This window comes from Notothenia rossii (genome assembly GCF_949606895.1).
Source record: "Notothenia rossii genome assembly, chromosome: 4".
NCBI classification, from domain to species: Eukaryota; Metazoa; Chordata; class Actinopteri; order Perciformes; family Nototheniidae; genus Notothenia; species Notothenia rossii.
In genome coordinates, this window is record NC_136902.1 from 30,200,919 (window position 1) to 30,216,981 (window position 16,063).

The window sequence follows — 16,063 nt, forward strand, 5'->3', positions numbered from 1 at the left end:
GCTCTTATTACATTTTCTTGACCTATAGTTGTTTTGGCCTAAGTTGACTGAGAATTATTTGTCAATTATGGATTTAAAAAAAATGCCTTTTCCTGTCAAAAGACTAATTTCCAAAGAAATGTATGAGCACATCTCCGGTAAATGCACATTTTAAAGTGGTGCTTTGCAGGATACTTTGTGAAAACCTACTTCTAGAGATCTGTTGATTAAAGCCACAAATGGATGAGTCAATAAAACGATGTTCGTTTTCTTGTCACATTGTTTTGACCTATACTTGTTTTGGTCTTGCTTGAATGAAAATGAGTTTGTCAATTAGTCATTTTTTAATGCTTATTCCTGCTGGATGACTTATTTTCAAGAAACGTACAGGGGACACACACAATTTAATGTGGTGCTTTTGAATGATTCTTTATGGAGAAATCATCTAATTGACTAAGATTTTCACAAGTCAAGCGACCCTACAAAATGTATAACTTTTAACCAGGGACAGCAGAGGGGTTAGAGTTTGACTAAAATGTACTTTGCAGGTAGTGTGTGTGTGTGTGTGTGTGTGTGTGTGTGTGTGTGTGTGTGTGTGTGTGTGTGTGTGTGTGTGTGTGTGTGTGTGTGTGTGTGTGTGTGTGTGAATAGGGATTAATGTTCTGTCACTCTCACCTCGCTGGCTTTTTTCTGTCCGGGCGAGGGCACAGGACTGTGTTCGGTGCTGTCCGCCTCACTGTCACTGTTGCTGGCCTCGCTGTTTGCGCTGCCGCCGCTCGCGTGTCGCTTCTTCTTCTTGTCGTCCCGTCCTGCGTTCTGGTGTTTGTAGTGCAGCACTGCCTCAAAGTTCATCACCGCCCAGGCATGCCAGGCCTACGGGAAAAATGGTACAAACTAGTTGAAGATGTATTTCTAAGAAGTGGTTACTGGAAACAACTTGCATGTTTGTTCATGATGTCATTTTCCAGTTTACTAAGGGACAGTTTTGTCCTGGGGGGCTGCAATTATACTGATCCAAACATAAGAGTTGGAAATAATGGATATGGAGAGGGATGTGTGTGTTGAGCGACATTTGTGTAGCCCGCAGCACATGCATGGACAAGAAAAATAGGCAGCCATGTCAGCTTTTCCATCAGCTCGTATCTTGGACGCATCAGAAGAGGCACAATCTGACGATCAAAATAAATGAACCATGTGCAGACAGAAGCTAAACACACAATGTTATGACATGTTCAGGGCGATAAAATGGCTTCTTAATTTCTCCTGGTGACACAGTGTCAAGGCGACCTCCTGCCGACACAGCTGGAATTTTACTGCGGCCACAGAGTCAAAAGTGAAAGGTTAGAGTTAAAAGGGAGATAACTGACCTTGTACCAGCTGCGGTCATGCTCGGTGGAATGGCTGTAATACTGCAGCACTTTGGGGATGGTGCTCTCGTTGATGCCCTGCAGACTGAGCTGCCACTCCCCGAGCTTCAAGAAACATCTAGATAAAGAAAAGGGAGAAATTGAAAATAAATAATATTACATTTCTACTTTATATAAGAAAAAGACGAGTATAACAGAATATATTCCGTAGTGTGCACCAACATCGAACAAATGTCATGCTTGGGTACCCAACTACCTTATGGTAGCAAACCAATGACAATGACAAACCCTTGAACTTCTATAATAAACAATAATAGATATTTTCTGTCATTCAGCAGAAAAATGTAAATCCCCGCCTACGGCTGTATGTCTCCGTCAACCAGTCAAGTTGCACTTTACATCCGTGTCTGTCCAAAAATTAATAACTTTATTTATATTATCCTATTAGACAATTGCATGAAATTGTCTTAGTAAGCATACCAATTCTGGAGTTATAGCCCCAATGTGTTTTTTGAGGGGGCCTTGACCTTTGACCACCAAAATCAAATTATCAGTACATCCATGAGTCCAAATGGACGTTGCCACATTTGAAAAAACAAACAAACAAACCTCAAGGCGTTTAAGAATGGGACAGATGGAAAGACAGACCTACATAGGGATGGACACACAAAAAGAAAAACAGCCGTCTCCAGTGCCAAGTAATAAAAGACCATTTAAACTATTTTTAGACAGTAAAAGTTACTGAGGTCGGAGGGCAATGTTGTTAATCGAAGCACTGCAGTAACAAATAATTCAATTGGCTGCATGACATCATTAGGGATGGCGAAAGAAAAAGGCACAAATCACAGATAAACATCACCATGAGTGCTCAGTGCTCATGTTGTCATTGCTAATAGAGTTGGCAGTGATATCGAATACATCCCAAGGGCAGCACATTAAAAAGAAGCGAGATATTGATGTGATACTTGGATACCATGCAGTCAGAAATATTGCTCCTTGGAAGCAGTAGTGCATTTATCCGCTGAAAGTTTCTGGGATCACATCCGGAGATTTTCAATTATCCAATCCACTTTTCCATTTAACCCGACAGTGAGCCCTGTGGCATCCCTGAGGAGGACTTAGCCCCATCCATCAGCCTCACAAACACAAATCCTTACAGTCAAGCAAGTATTGTTTGGCGGTGCCAAGACATATAATTCACATACAACTACACTCAACCGAGAAACTGGCAAGCGCTGCATTGTCGACCTATCCGCCGGCTGTCTCTTTCGGGATTACGTCTTCTGAGTGCTTTTCCATGCGAGCGTACAGTTTGGGTTCAGCTGTGCCAAAGTGTTTCCGTAAACTTTTAACAGGTTGATATGTTGGGAAAGAAGCAAGGGGAGGATGGGGTTATTGGGGACGTTGGATATTTATTTTGGAAAGGAGACGCCAGGGTTATAGATTTTAAATAGCAGTGAAAGCAAAGAGGAGGCGTCTGTGTGATTGTGCGGATGCCAGTGTCTGACTGAGCAGTCCAGGTGTGCTCCATACCACGCAGCTGACCTGTATTCACAAAAGTGTGTCAGCACGTCTGGAGAGGACCCGTCCTGACTGACTTTATACAGGTGTTCTCCCCAACATGCATTCCTCAGTTTGGAATATGCAAAAAGAGCAACAAAAATAAAAGCCCCTTCAGCCTGTTGTCCCGCTTTTGAGTTGTCATGTATGATTTATGAGATGGGAGGTTTGCACATGATGGCTGTGTGTTTGTGAACATGTCCAGATGAGACTAGTGTGTGATTTACTGTACATAGGATTATACCTGTCTGCTCACGAGGAGCAACTCTGGCTTGTTTTGAGACTTTTGACCAAAATGGTACACAACGCAGTGCAGACAAACAAAAACGTATTGTACCCTTTACTGTACTGGCAATCGGCTAACCTTTAATCCCTAAATGAGACAGTGCTTAATATCTTCCTCTAATATTTTCCCGAGCTCACAACTTCTTTCAAGTCATTCCCAATGAATTTTGGAAATACAACATTTTCCATTGTCTCATCCCCTAAACCAACATCTGAAAACATGTGATTGCTATTGGAATGTCCCATTCTTTGAAAACATATTGCTGTGTTGACAATAGCTTGAAACAGAACCCAAACTGTATCTTCTTCTAAGTTACTAAGTTTACATACTAATATTCAAAAATGTGTTCCTCTATGACAATATTTTCAATTTGATACGATCTTGCCAAGCACACCTTTTGGATATTGCGATAATGTCTAAACTCCAAGTTCTCCAATAAAGATATGAGGGATACTGTATGTCCATATTATTCTGGGTTGTGAAGCATTCTTTGGACATATAAACAACGCATCCGTAATATTGTTCTTAATTAGGTTTTTACCAGAGTTAACGGCCAATACAGTTTTGCAAAATTTGCAGAACGTTGACAAAGGCTAAACACTTGAGCAAGGTGACTGCTGTTGGAGGAGGGAGGGAATTTTAGGTTTTTATTAGGCATGTGAAGCCAAAGGACATATGTTGAGTTAACATATGTCATATGTCATGGGAGCGTTTAAAGTTAAGAGATATTTATTTGTATTAGGCATGTAAACATTTTTAGAACAAGGGCATTTAAATATTGTGTAATTACATGATGTGCCTTTACAGTAAATCTGGTCGGTGAGGCAATGTGATGATAGTGGAAAGGTGCCAAGGCTGGGCCAGGGCTGAAGAGCACACCCAATGGGAGAGGGGTAAACCACCAGCACTGTGGACGACATACACCTGGTCTCTGATACTTGTAGGCACTGCGCCGCCACTGGTTTGTGACACCTGGTTTTGTGGAACAAACTGCCAAAAGGCATGACTTTATTGAGAAGTTTGAGGTGAACAATTTAGAGTTTCTGGCTAGCTTTGAAAAAGACCACAGGATGCCAATAGACTGGTAGAAAGGTGCTATGCCAGATTGGGTAACACTAATTGCAAAGAAGTGGAACATAATGTGCAGAAGGCAAACAATACATGATGAGGTTACTTTTCCTTCCTTCAGCATGTTGCTTTGTGTGTTCTCCATTGAGCTGGACTGGGTGGTTTTTCTAAGATATTATAATACCGAACCACATCTTAATACATAATGAGTATTTGGCTTTACTTTGGGTGATTTTAACTTTCCCTCAGGTTTTATGGTTTCTATCCCAGTATTCTTTAAACCCTTGTTGTTTGTTTTTTTCCTACACATATGGAAGTTGACAATGAAGTTCCCTATGACTAAACATACTGTAAGGGGAAACATTTGTTTTGCTCCCCTTCTCCTTTAATATCAACTTAAATTCCTTGCTGTATTATATTGTTTTTATAATTATTTCACTATTTACATTAACATGGGACTTCTATGCTGACCACTATCTTTTTCTTCATACACTTACTTCACTCAGAATTATGCTTATATGACTGATATACAATGCATTTTACTTTATGTTTACATATATTTCACTGTTTAATATTTAAAGCATTTGACCTCATGGTCAAATCAGATTGTACTGACTGGTCTCGATAAGGTATCAAGAAATTGTTATGTTGAAATATATCAGTCTACTAAATAAATTACTTGAATCATTTAGAATGAGCCTTTGATGGAAGTTTGAAATCTATAAAGGCATGAGATCACAGCTAATTACACCAGATAATAATGTGTGTTACACTTTAATAAAATGAACTGATATTTTTAAAAGTAATTTTAATGAAATGGCAGTGAAAAAGGTCTGGAATTGTATCTGCATTTTCTGGCTAAACCTATACTCACATTTGAAAAAAAACAGACTTGATATCCATCGTTGGCCTTTCTCACAGCCAGACAGTTTGATTTGTAATAGTAAGAAAAGCACAGGTGTTACTAATAACACTAACAATTCTATTTAGGTGCCCCAGTGAACCTCCATCCACAACAACATCCTTAACCCTTAAACTGAAGCAGCAAAATGGAATTCAGCCATTAATAATTTAACTATTTACACCTGTGCTTGTGAAAAACTGTGATATGTGAAACAGTTGGTCCTGTGAGAAGGCTCATTAGGCGGTGAGCTGCTGCTGTTACTGTGATACTTTCATACCTGGCCATGAGTTTGTGGAGCTCCTGCTTGTGCTGTTGGTCCTCGGCTGCGATGGCGTGCTGGGCTTGCTGCTGCATCCCTTGCACAAAGTGCTGCATGTGCTGGAAGGCATCAATCTTGAGAGAAAAACAAAACAAATACCAACAGCATGTAAAGACTGTCATTGAGAGAAATATGTCTGTCTGTTGGGTTATGTTTTTTTTTTTTTTAAATCAATTTGGTTATTGAGTTGTGCAGAAATGACTCTTAAAACTCAGGAAATAAATTTGCGTTTTAGTCCCTCTGGTTAGTTTGTCTAAAAGTCAATGTTTTTTTGACAGCTGTCAAACTGAATATCTGAGTAAGTAAAATGTGCTTTACTAAAACACAGGTGCACACGAAAGTATTTTTGAGTGATTGATTGATTAAAACAAGCTAAATAGATTTTTATGTTTTGTTCTATGAAATTAAATGTATCAGAGTCTGGCCGGCCAGTATTGGCATATCCAGCCATGCATTGGGGTGGTTTGTGAACTACCTCTGAAAGGTCCCAATGTGTTCAGTTTGATGGGCTCTCTTCTGAGTGGTTAAACATTACAAATGGTGTTCCCCAAGGTTCTGTTTTAGGTCCATTATTATTCTCCATCTATATCAACAGTTTAGGTCAAAATGTGGATTGAGCAACTTTACATTTTTATGCGGACGATACCGTGATGTATTGTGCAGGTCCCTCCATTAAGGAAGCTGATGTTAAATTGCAGGCTGTTTTTAATATTATTCAGACTCAGCTCTCTGAGCTTAAGCTTATTTTAAATGTTAATAAAACTAAGGTAATGCTATTTTCAAAAGTCAAAAAGACACAGGAGACAGCTTTGGATATTGTTACTACGCAAGGACAAGTACTAGAAGTGGTTGCCTGTTATGAATACCTTGGTATCTGGCTTGATGATTGCCTCTCTTTTAAACTTCGAGTCAACAACCTGCTTACGGGGCGTCCACACAGCAGCGTGCGTTGACGCTTGGCGGTGGGCGTGTCTGAAGCTTGGGGAGTCACGCGAGCAACGCGACCAACAACCAATCACATGAATCTCCCACCCCCAACATACAAAGCAAAATGCTAGCATTCCATGCTAGCTACATACTGTCTATGCCTGCTAGCTGTCCATTCAATGTTTAGACGAGGTACACTGGATATAAACTCCCCAAACAGGCGAAAACCTAACAGTTTCACCTACTATCTCTGCCACCTCCCTCTATGCCTGCCTCCTCCGGTTTGTATCCCGGTAGACTGACAGAGACTGATCATACAGCACCGGGTGATTCACTACTCGCAGCATACACGCGGTTTGATTGGCTAGCAGTTGTACTGGCAGATTTTCATAAAAGGGATTTGATCGTCCTCAAGCGGCCAGGCCAGTTTTTGGTGGCCTTTCCATATAGCGTAGCACCGGCTAGCGGGTACTTTCCCCCTCTTTTTCCGGCCCCATAAAATCATGGTTCTATCAGGCCAGGGCCAGGGCTGAACTAGTGACATCAACACTCTCGACTGCTGATTGGTCAGAGAGAATCGTCACAAGATTGCGCGTGAGATCATCCCTAGCGTCGCATATATATCTAGAAGCAAGCTTGCAGCATTTTTATACACAGCATTTTTGTAAACGGACGAGCTACAAAAATGTCAACGTCAAAGAAAAGCACACCGTGGTCGACCGAGGAGGTGACGACTTTCCTACATCTCATTGGCCAAAAAAAAGCTGATCGCCCCGCCTACACTGCGTTGCTACTCCAGGTCCTAAACTGTAATGGAAATGCGCCACGGCCTCGGATGGCCAGCGAGGCAGTCCGAGGCCTGAGCGAGGACGCTTAGGGACGCTTAAACGGGGCTACCCCGCTGCAGTGGCAATGTGCCATAACTGTACGGAGGCTCAGTCACTGGTACATGTTCATCTACAAAGCCATGTTAGGTAAACTAACATCTTACATGTGCTCTCTGATTACATGACGAATTGAAAGTAGCTATTGCCTGAGATCTCATGCTGAGGTTTTGTTAAATATGCCAAGTGCAAGGACTGTCTTAGGGACGAAAGTTTTTAGGTGCGCAGCTCCTCTAACTTGGAACAGTCTGCAAAAAGAATGGACACTGAGCAATTTGGTTCCACTACATGTTTTTAAAGCTCGGAAAGATGCTATGCAATCTGATAGTGTTGGTACCTGTAAATGCCGTTAGGTATGTAAATTGTAAATCCCTGTATCTATGTTGTATGATGTTCTTTTTGTTTTTCTGTTGTTTTCTGTTTTTCTGTCTTCATGTGGAACCTACTTGCAGCAGGTCTCCCTTGAAAAAGAGATCAATGATCTCAATGGGATTCACCTGGTTACATACTGTAAAGGTTTGTAATGAAATCAACACCCCACAGATAAATGACTTTTATGTGTCATAAAATGGTTGCTTACAAGTTATTAAACGAGACAACTAAGCGCCATCACGCCGAATATTAGCTACAATTAGCGTGTGGTGTTGACATGAAGTCATGTGACCACCATGTAGTTCATTCATAGCATTACGTTAGCAAAATCAGAATCCCATTGGCTTTTTTCAGGGGTGCCCTTACTATGATAGTTTCCGGGTCCGCTGCCATCACTGCACCACTTTATTAAACAGAACAGACTGTTTAATCGACTGGCACACTCTTTGTCATACTTGGTATTTATCTGTCCTGCCAGAAGTTAGTCTAAAGCAGGACGTCTCAACACTTTTCTGTTTCTCACACTATTGCTGGCTCACTGGAGTAATTTCCTCTGCTGTCATGGTTACGTTGTTTTTATTACAGGAACTAGACAACTGTGAAATGTTGTTGTCTGATCCGAACAAAGTGCAGGCAGCACGTACTACATGCCATGCAGCTTGCACAGATTTGGAATGTTGTTCACAGCGGAGAAAATGAGGGACAGATATTCTTTGAGCATGAGAGGAGAGCCAGATGGTATATTTGCTCTGGCCAGCATTTTGTATCTTATAAAATGAATAATTTGCTTCAGAAACGGTTCAGATCTGATGTATAAGTTTTGCCTTTGTGCCTACTCCGAGGAAATGAGTGAACAGTGGATGCATCCTTTACAGCTGTAAATGTGTGTTCGTTTCAGTTAACGCTGTTGAACTCCGACACATTTAAATCTTTCTGGTCATAATGTCTGGTGAAAAAATGTCCTCATAAGCACAATTGTGAATTAAAAATAGGCTGAAAAGACGAACATAATCTGCTCTCGATGGAGCCATAATTGTGCAACGAGATGCCATCGCTGCCAATGGCTATTAAGGCTTCAATTTCTCAATGCCATGCCAAGTCCTAATGAGTGATTTCACCTATAGAGAGGCGAGTCCCTCCCCTTCCGGGGACCTCCATGGGACCTTATTTCGGAAAAAGTATGTATTGAAGTCAATGGAGAGAGAAAACGTATCCCTCGATCCCATTGGAATTGTGCCACAAATGACATTTAATTAGGATGTTTGTCAATCTTAAAAAATTATCGTTGTCGTAAAACTGTTGAAATATAAGACTATGAAAAATACACAACTAGAAAGACTATAAATCCCAGAATCCCGGTCCCGCATGCTGGCTCTTACGGAACCGACTAACTCCCCTTTTGTGTATGTACAGCTCTCAACATCCCAAGACTTGTAGTTATTTTCATCTCGTTTAATACTTTTCGCCCCATTCTGAAAGAAAGAAGTGAAATGTGCCAACGTGACGGCCGTCTTGGTGTGTGGAGCGAGACAGGAGATGTAGTTCATTGTGCGGTTTCACACAAAAAAAAGGTTTACTCATATGTGTAATTCGTGGCACAATTCAAACGGGATCGAAAAATAATCTTTCTCTCGCCATTGACTTCAATACATACTTTTTCCGAAATAAGGTCCCATGGAGCTCCCCCGGAAAGGGAGGGACTCTATACAGTGGGGGAAAAAAGTATTTAGTCAGCCACCAATTGTGCAAGTGTCCCACTTAAAAAGATGAGAGAGGCCTGTAACTTTCATCCTAGGTATACCTCAACAATGAGACAAAATGAGAAGAAAAAAATCAAGAAAATCACATAGAATTTATTTGCAAATTATGGTGGAAAATAAGTATTTGGTAAATAACAAAAGTTCATCTCAATACTTTGTTATAAACCCTTTGTTGGCAATGACAGAGGTCAAACGTTTTCTGTAAGTCTTCACAAGGTTTTCACACACTGTTGCTGGTATTTTGGCCCATTCCTCCATGCAGATCTCCTCTAGAGCAGTGATGTTTTGGGGCTGTCGCTGGGCAACACGGACTTTCAACTCCCTCCAAAGATTTTCTATGGGGTTGAGATCTGGAGACTGGCTAGGCCACTCCAGGACCTTGAAATGCTTCCTACGAAGCCACTCCTTCGTTGCCCGGGCGGTGTGTTTGGGATCATTTTCATGCTGAAAGACCCAGCCACGTTTCATCTTCAATGCCCTTGCTGATGGAAGGAGGTTGTCACTCAAAATCTCACGATACATGGCCCCATTCATTCTTTCCTTTACACGGATCAGTCGTCCTGGTCCCTTTGCAGAAAAACAGCCCCAAAGCATGATGTTTCCACCCCCATGTTTTACAGTAGGTATGGTGTTCTTTGGATGCAACTCAGCATTCTTTCTCCTCCAAACACGTCTAGTTGAGTTTTTACCAAAAAGTTCTATTTTGGTTTCATCTGACATTCTCCCAATCCTCTTCTGGATCATCTAAATGCTCTCTAGCAAACTTCAGACGGGCCTGGACACGTCTGGCACTGCAGGATTTGAGTCCCTGGTGGCGTAGTGTGTTACTGATGGTAGCCTTTGTTACTTTGGTCCCAGCTCTCTGCAGGTCATTGACTAGGTCCCCCCGTGTGGTTCTGGGATTTTTGCTCACCGTTCTTGTGATCATTTTGACCCCACGGGGTGAGATCTTGCGTGGAGCCCCAGATCGAGGGAGATTATCAGTGGTCTTGTATGTCTTCCATTTTCTAATAATTACTCCCACAGTTGATTTCTTCACACCAAGCTGCTTACCTATTGCAGATTCAGTCTTCCCAGCCTGGTGCAGGTCTACCATTTTGTGTCTGGTGTCCTTTGACAGCTCTTTGGTCTTGGCCATAGTGGAGTTTGGAATGTGACTGTTTGAGGTTTTGGAGTTCAAACAGGTGCCATTAATACAGTTAACAAGTGGAGGACAGAGGAGGCTCTTTAAGAAGAAGTTACAGGTCTGTGAGAGCCAGAAATCTTGTTTGTTTGTAGGTGACCAAATACTTATTTTCCACCATAATTTGCAAATAAATTCTTTAAAAATCAGACAATGTGATTTTCTGGATTTTTTTTTCTCATTTTGTCTTTCATACAGTAGTTGAAGTAGACCTAGGATGAACATTACAGGCCTCTCTCATCTTTTTAAGTGGGAGAACTTGCACAATTGGTTGCTGACTAAATACTTTTTTGCCCCACTGTATATGAGAGTAACACATGCGTCAGTTCCGGGCAAAAATGACGGCTCCGCCCACTTTTTGGGGAAAACAAGGCTGTCAATTGAATGGCGGTCAATTCAAATTCTGAAGTTTTTGCCAATCCAATAAGAAATGTAGGAAAACCGTGGATTTTTGGATCTTCAAAGAGCCCGATTACAATGGCCATACAGGCAAACAAATACATAAAATCATTGGAAATCGACGAGCGGGCTCGATATATGGTTAAATATAGTAGTTGGCGATCGATGTCCATAGATGAGAGTGACATCTACATGACTTTACGACCCCGCCCACTTTTGGGGGAAACAACACTGTCATTTGAATGGTGATCGAGTCTGAAGCCACAGAGCTCTTCTGTTACTGTCCTTTCTTCTTAGAGGAAGTACAGAAACACGTAACTCTGGATTTGTTTTAATGTTTGAGGTGAAATAAACGACACAGCAGCTTTTTGGCATGATAAAACAATTATTTTCCGTCTCGCTCATGAGAGCAACAGCTGGCGAAATTACGGCCTCGCCTACTGATTTTAATTTAACGATATATCGAGACCGATCGTCGATTCCAAATGATTTAATGTCATTGTTTGCCTGACTGGCCATCGTCATCGAGCTCTTTGAAGATCCAAAAATCCACGGTTTTCTTTAATTTCTGATCGGATTGGCAAAAACTTCAGAATTTGTATTGACCGCCATTCAAATGACAGCGTTGTTTTCCCCCAAAAGTGGGCAGGGCCGTAATTTTCGCCCACAAGTGACGTAGGTGTTACTCTCAATAAATAAATAAATATGGTTTATATTATATATATATATAATATTTATTTATCAATCGACAGCATTTTATTTTAAATACTCTTTTTCTCAATAAAACATAAATCTACATGGCTTGATACTGTCATTCTTTGTAAAGCCGTCCTATCAACTGTTTGATGATAAACAAATATAATATTTTGTCTGGGACATTGAAGTCTTCCGAGAAACGTTGATTGGCACAATTTTTTTAGCGGGAACAATGTTTTATGCATGTGTATTTTCAGATTTGTCCGGTCAGCAGTACAGCTGGCTCTAGCAGGAGCAAAGCTTAAGCTCACACTTACCTAAACCCCCTAATGAGAGCTGCAAGAATAACTATATAACACCTGGCCATAAATGTGGGTGTGTTAATGTGTGTTTGGGGGGGTATATACTGTATGTCAAAGGGTGTGTGATAGACAAATGGCACAGGGGAGAGCAGTCCAATCTTACAGTATGAGGTTAGGTCACCACTGCTGGCAGGTCGAAAGCACAAATCGTTCTGGACGAACATTTTATAAGTATTAGTATTAAGTGAGGCTTACTTCATCCACTGTTGCCATGGATATAACAAGATTAATAACCACAACATTAACCTAGATGTGATAGTTGAGTTGGTTTTACTGATTTGAATTGTATTAAGGGACTTTCAAAGCTCTCAGAAGTTACACAAAACTGAAACATATTTAAAATAATGAATGTGAATTCAGCCAAAGTGCAACATTAGTGAGCAGCTGCAATTTCTGAAAAACTGTAAGTCGGTCAGATCAGAAGAACACTTGCACATCTTACCAATCACTTTCCTAATTTGTACATTTACAATGCAAAAGGGGTGAAGGAGCCCAAAACAATTGTGAGGGTGAAAAGAGGTGCTGCAGCACAGGGAGAAAAATGAAGACCCTTTTCAACATTAAAGAATGTAAACATTTCACAGTATAGGCAATAAATACTGATATGAAACTGAAAATGAGCATAATAGTGCCTCTTTAATATTATAATAATTTACCATTTAAGATAACTGTGCTCATTACATTGTCAAGTGAAGCTTGGTTTCATTTTATGCTTTATGTTTACTATGAATTACCTATAACTAATTTATATATATATATGTATATATTAAATGTTTTGATGGTTCTTTATTCATGTTATTTTATCATTTATGATTATTATAGTAATCGTTATGTAAAGATACACAAACTAGACCTTGTCTCTTGCTGAAAATATTATAATATAATGGTGACCTGTTGGTTCATTAACGCCTTTTTTTAAGCTCAACACCTCTTGTTGACCCCGGTGGGACTGATTTATATTCTGGAATGGGCAATGAGGAGGCTGGTTGCAATTTCAATGCTCCGTTTTACAGATGTAGTTTGTTGGTGTTAATGTTTCTCAGGCTGTTTCCGTCACTATGCTAAATAAATTACATGTTTAGGTCACTAATGTTCCAGGTATTTAAACCCCTTCTTATCTGGCATATGTAAAACTGTGATTGTTGCCTTATGTTGCAGAACAAACCTCTATATAAAGGTAATCAGAACACTAAAAGATAACAGTGGAAGACTTACAACAAAAAAGTTTAAAAAAAGTTAATTATAAAGCATCGACTCAACCTAAAACATTTGTATGCTTTTACCTTGCGGGCGCTCTTCCACATGTACTTCATATAAGCGTAGGTGACGTGGGGGTGGGCAGTGGGCAGGGGGTGATCGAGTTGTTTGGAGGGGTCGACACCCAGGAGGAGCACCAGGGTCTTATGTGCCAGGGCCTGGAGGGATAAAGAAGTAAAATATCAAATGATTTAACAGAAGGTTCACAGCTTATACGAATCAGATTGATTTAAGGGACCCCAAAACAACACAATCTTGATTCAAATATTACCTTTATGTGGTTTCATTAAGATTATACTACAAGACACTCTAAGGGCTTTTATTTGCAATCAACATTATTAATCCAAAAAGGAATTTAATCAGCAAAGCTTAGTAACACTTAGATATCATTGCAATGCATCTCAGCTAACCAACATCTATAGAAATTGTAAATGTTGATATATTTTATTATTACTGTAAAGTCTCATCGACATCACATTGAATTGAAATATGCAATCTGTGTCTACCTTTTATTTTACGTATAACTTTTGAAATCTTATAGGGGAGGTTTCTTCACAAGCCATTTGTTGTGTTTGTATGTGTGTAAACATGAAGATTTGTTTGTTTTTAATAAACTACAAAACTAAAATCTCAGTGCTTCAATAAGAGCTAAAGATTTTTCTCTCTTTTTTAAAGACAAGAATTATTAATGGGGTCATTTTTTCCAAAACCTTGCAATTACATTTCCTGCTAGGATTGACGTTGGCAAATCACATCCTGTTTTTGCCATGTGTGCGTCAAGAATGTGTAGAAAGAAAAATGTGCTTTTTGTCTGCCCTACCCTGGAATCAATTGGAACAACACTGAGGTATGGGGTAAGGATGGAAAATTGCCCCACCTTAATTGTGCAGATATGCTGGCTCAGGTTTCTAAACAGTGTGATTGAGGGTGCTGTGTTACATTCATCAGCGCCAACATAAAACAGATTGAAATGAAGTTTGAATTTCATGGCCGGAGTTCATGGTTGCACCTCATTTCCCTTTCCCGTATGACACTGATTTATTCATCCTCAGGGGGTCAGATGAGAAAATACAGAAGGGCTTTGGACACATTTCTCAAAGTACTGACCAGGCGTCCGCTCCTGCCACAGAGGCTGGCGTACTTCAACCAAGTCCTCATGTCCTCGTGGGGGCTGATGACCAGCGATCTGACCATGAGGATCCTTTGCCAGTCCTCTACGATACGCTGACAACCCTGAAGGAAAAGACCCAACAAAAAGATTATATGGGAAGGACGGTTAAACCCAATACCCCTTTGTTACTCCCTTCAGAGAGAGAAACAAACTTGTTAAACTTGAGAGAATTAACACACGTGAGAGAGGGGTAAAGATCAAACCCAGTGGGGCAACTATTATTTAATGTGGTCCCTGTCCTAACGATGTGAGTACAAGTTTGCATGCCAGAAAAAAAAAAAACAATAGTCTGAATTGATACATTCATATACGTAACATTAACTGTCTTGAATACTCTATTAACCACAACCTCGACTCCATCATTGTGATATAAAACAGCGCTTCAGCTCTGATGGGGAAAAAAGCATGTGCTATGTAATCCTCTCTATGATTTGAGTTCGAGACAGATCTACAGGGGGTAGACGATGTAATACAAACTTTTCATGGAAAACTTGATTATAATTACAAACACTGCTTCAAGGAAGGTATTACGCTGCATGGCAACTAGCTGAAACAAACAATTTATTTAAATCAGTACTGTGCGGAGCTTTGTTAACCAACACAATTACATCTACAAGTTGGCAATGAGCGGTTGTGCAATATGATGCCATTGTCAGTAGGTGTATTTGTGTGTATGTAAACATGTAAATAAGTCATCTGTTGATATGATCAAGTCTTTTCATATTTACTATGTAGTATGTATGATTTTGTATTATCAATGGAACTGCAGGATTGCCCAAGTAAAACTATTCTTCTAGGGATAATAAAGTATTGTAAAAAAGATAACACAAATCTTTGTGGACCAGTCTGTTCGATTGTATTTGTTCTTCTTATTTTCTCTTCTTTTTCTTTGTATTGTAATGTACTATGGACACTCCATAATTGCATCCAGCTGTGTGATGTGTAAAGAATCTACGTTGACCTTTAGTTAACATAAAAACCTGACATGCCTTCTCATGAGCTAGAGTTTATCCTTTCTAGGTCACTGTAGAGAAAAACATGGCACTGCAACATGTCAAGCTTTGTGGAAGAAGACACGCTCCAAATGCAGATAGGAAGAGTTAATTCTAGGCCAAGGTAAATGTAACGATGTTACCGTAAAAATGTTATTATCTAACTTTACATTTCTACCAACAGATCTCTCTAAATCATTCACATTGCCTCCTTAAGTGTTAACCTTATCTGAAACTTTTATCCTCTCTTCCTTAGATCGTTTAAGAATGTTGAGAAGCCTTTTTTAGTGAGCAGCTGAACAAGCTGAGGCTAGAATAAAATACTCTATTACCTGAAATAGGTAATACATGATGGGGTAAGGTGCTGACAGCAGGTCAAATCTGGCAGAAGCTAAGCTCATTGATCTAAAGTTTAGTTTGAGTTTAACTGCAAGAGATTCCTGACATTCTGCCGAGAAGAAGAAAAGGAAATGCCAAATTATCCAGTTCAAGCAACTTGATTGAAAGCAACAACTGTTTATCCTTGGGGGACGTCATGGTGGACAGGTGGTCTAAAAGCACAACAATCCAAGTTCAA

The 16,063-nt window shown here is 40.1% G+C and overlaps 1 protein-coding gene across 1 annotated transcript in view; it reads right to left on the bottom strand.

Annotated features, from left to right (window-relative positions):
* Positions 1–16,063, bottom strand: part of mtor (mechanistic target of rapamycin kinase) — a 121,521-nt gene that overhangs the window by 18,925 nt on the left and 86,533 nt on the right. Inside the window, exons 29-33 of the mRNA XM_079679044.1 lie at positions 14,431–14,556; positions 13,350–13,481; positions 5,442–5,557; positions 1,347–1,464; positions 655–852 (exon numbers count right to left, since the gene is read on the bottom strand). Coding sequence (XP_079535170.1) covers positions 655–852; positions 1,347–1,464; positions 5,442–5,557; positions 13,350–13,481; positions 14,431–14,556 — 690 coding nt within the window. The remainder of the gene's footprint in view (positions 1–654; positions 853–1,346; positions 1,465–5,441; positions 5,558–13,349; positions 13,482–14,430; positions 14,557–16,063) is intronic.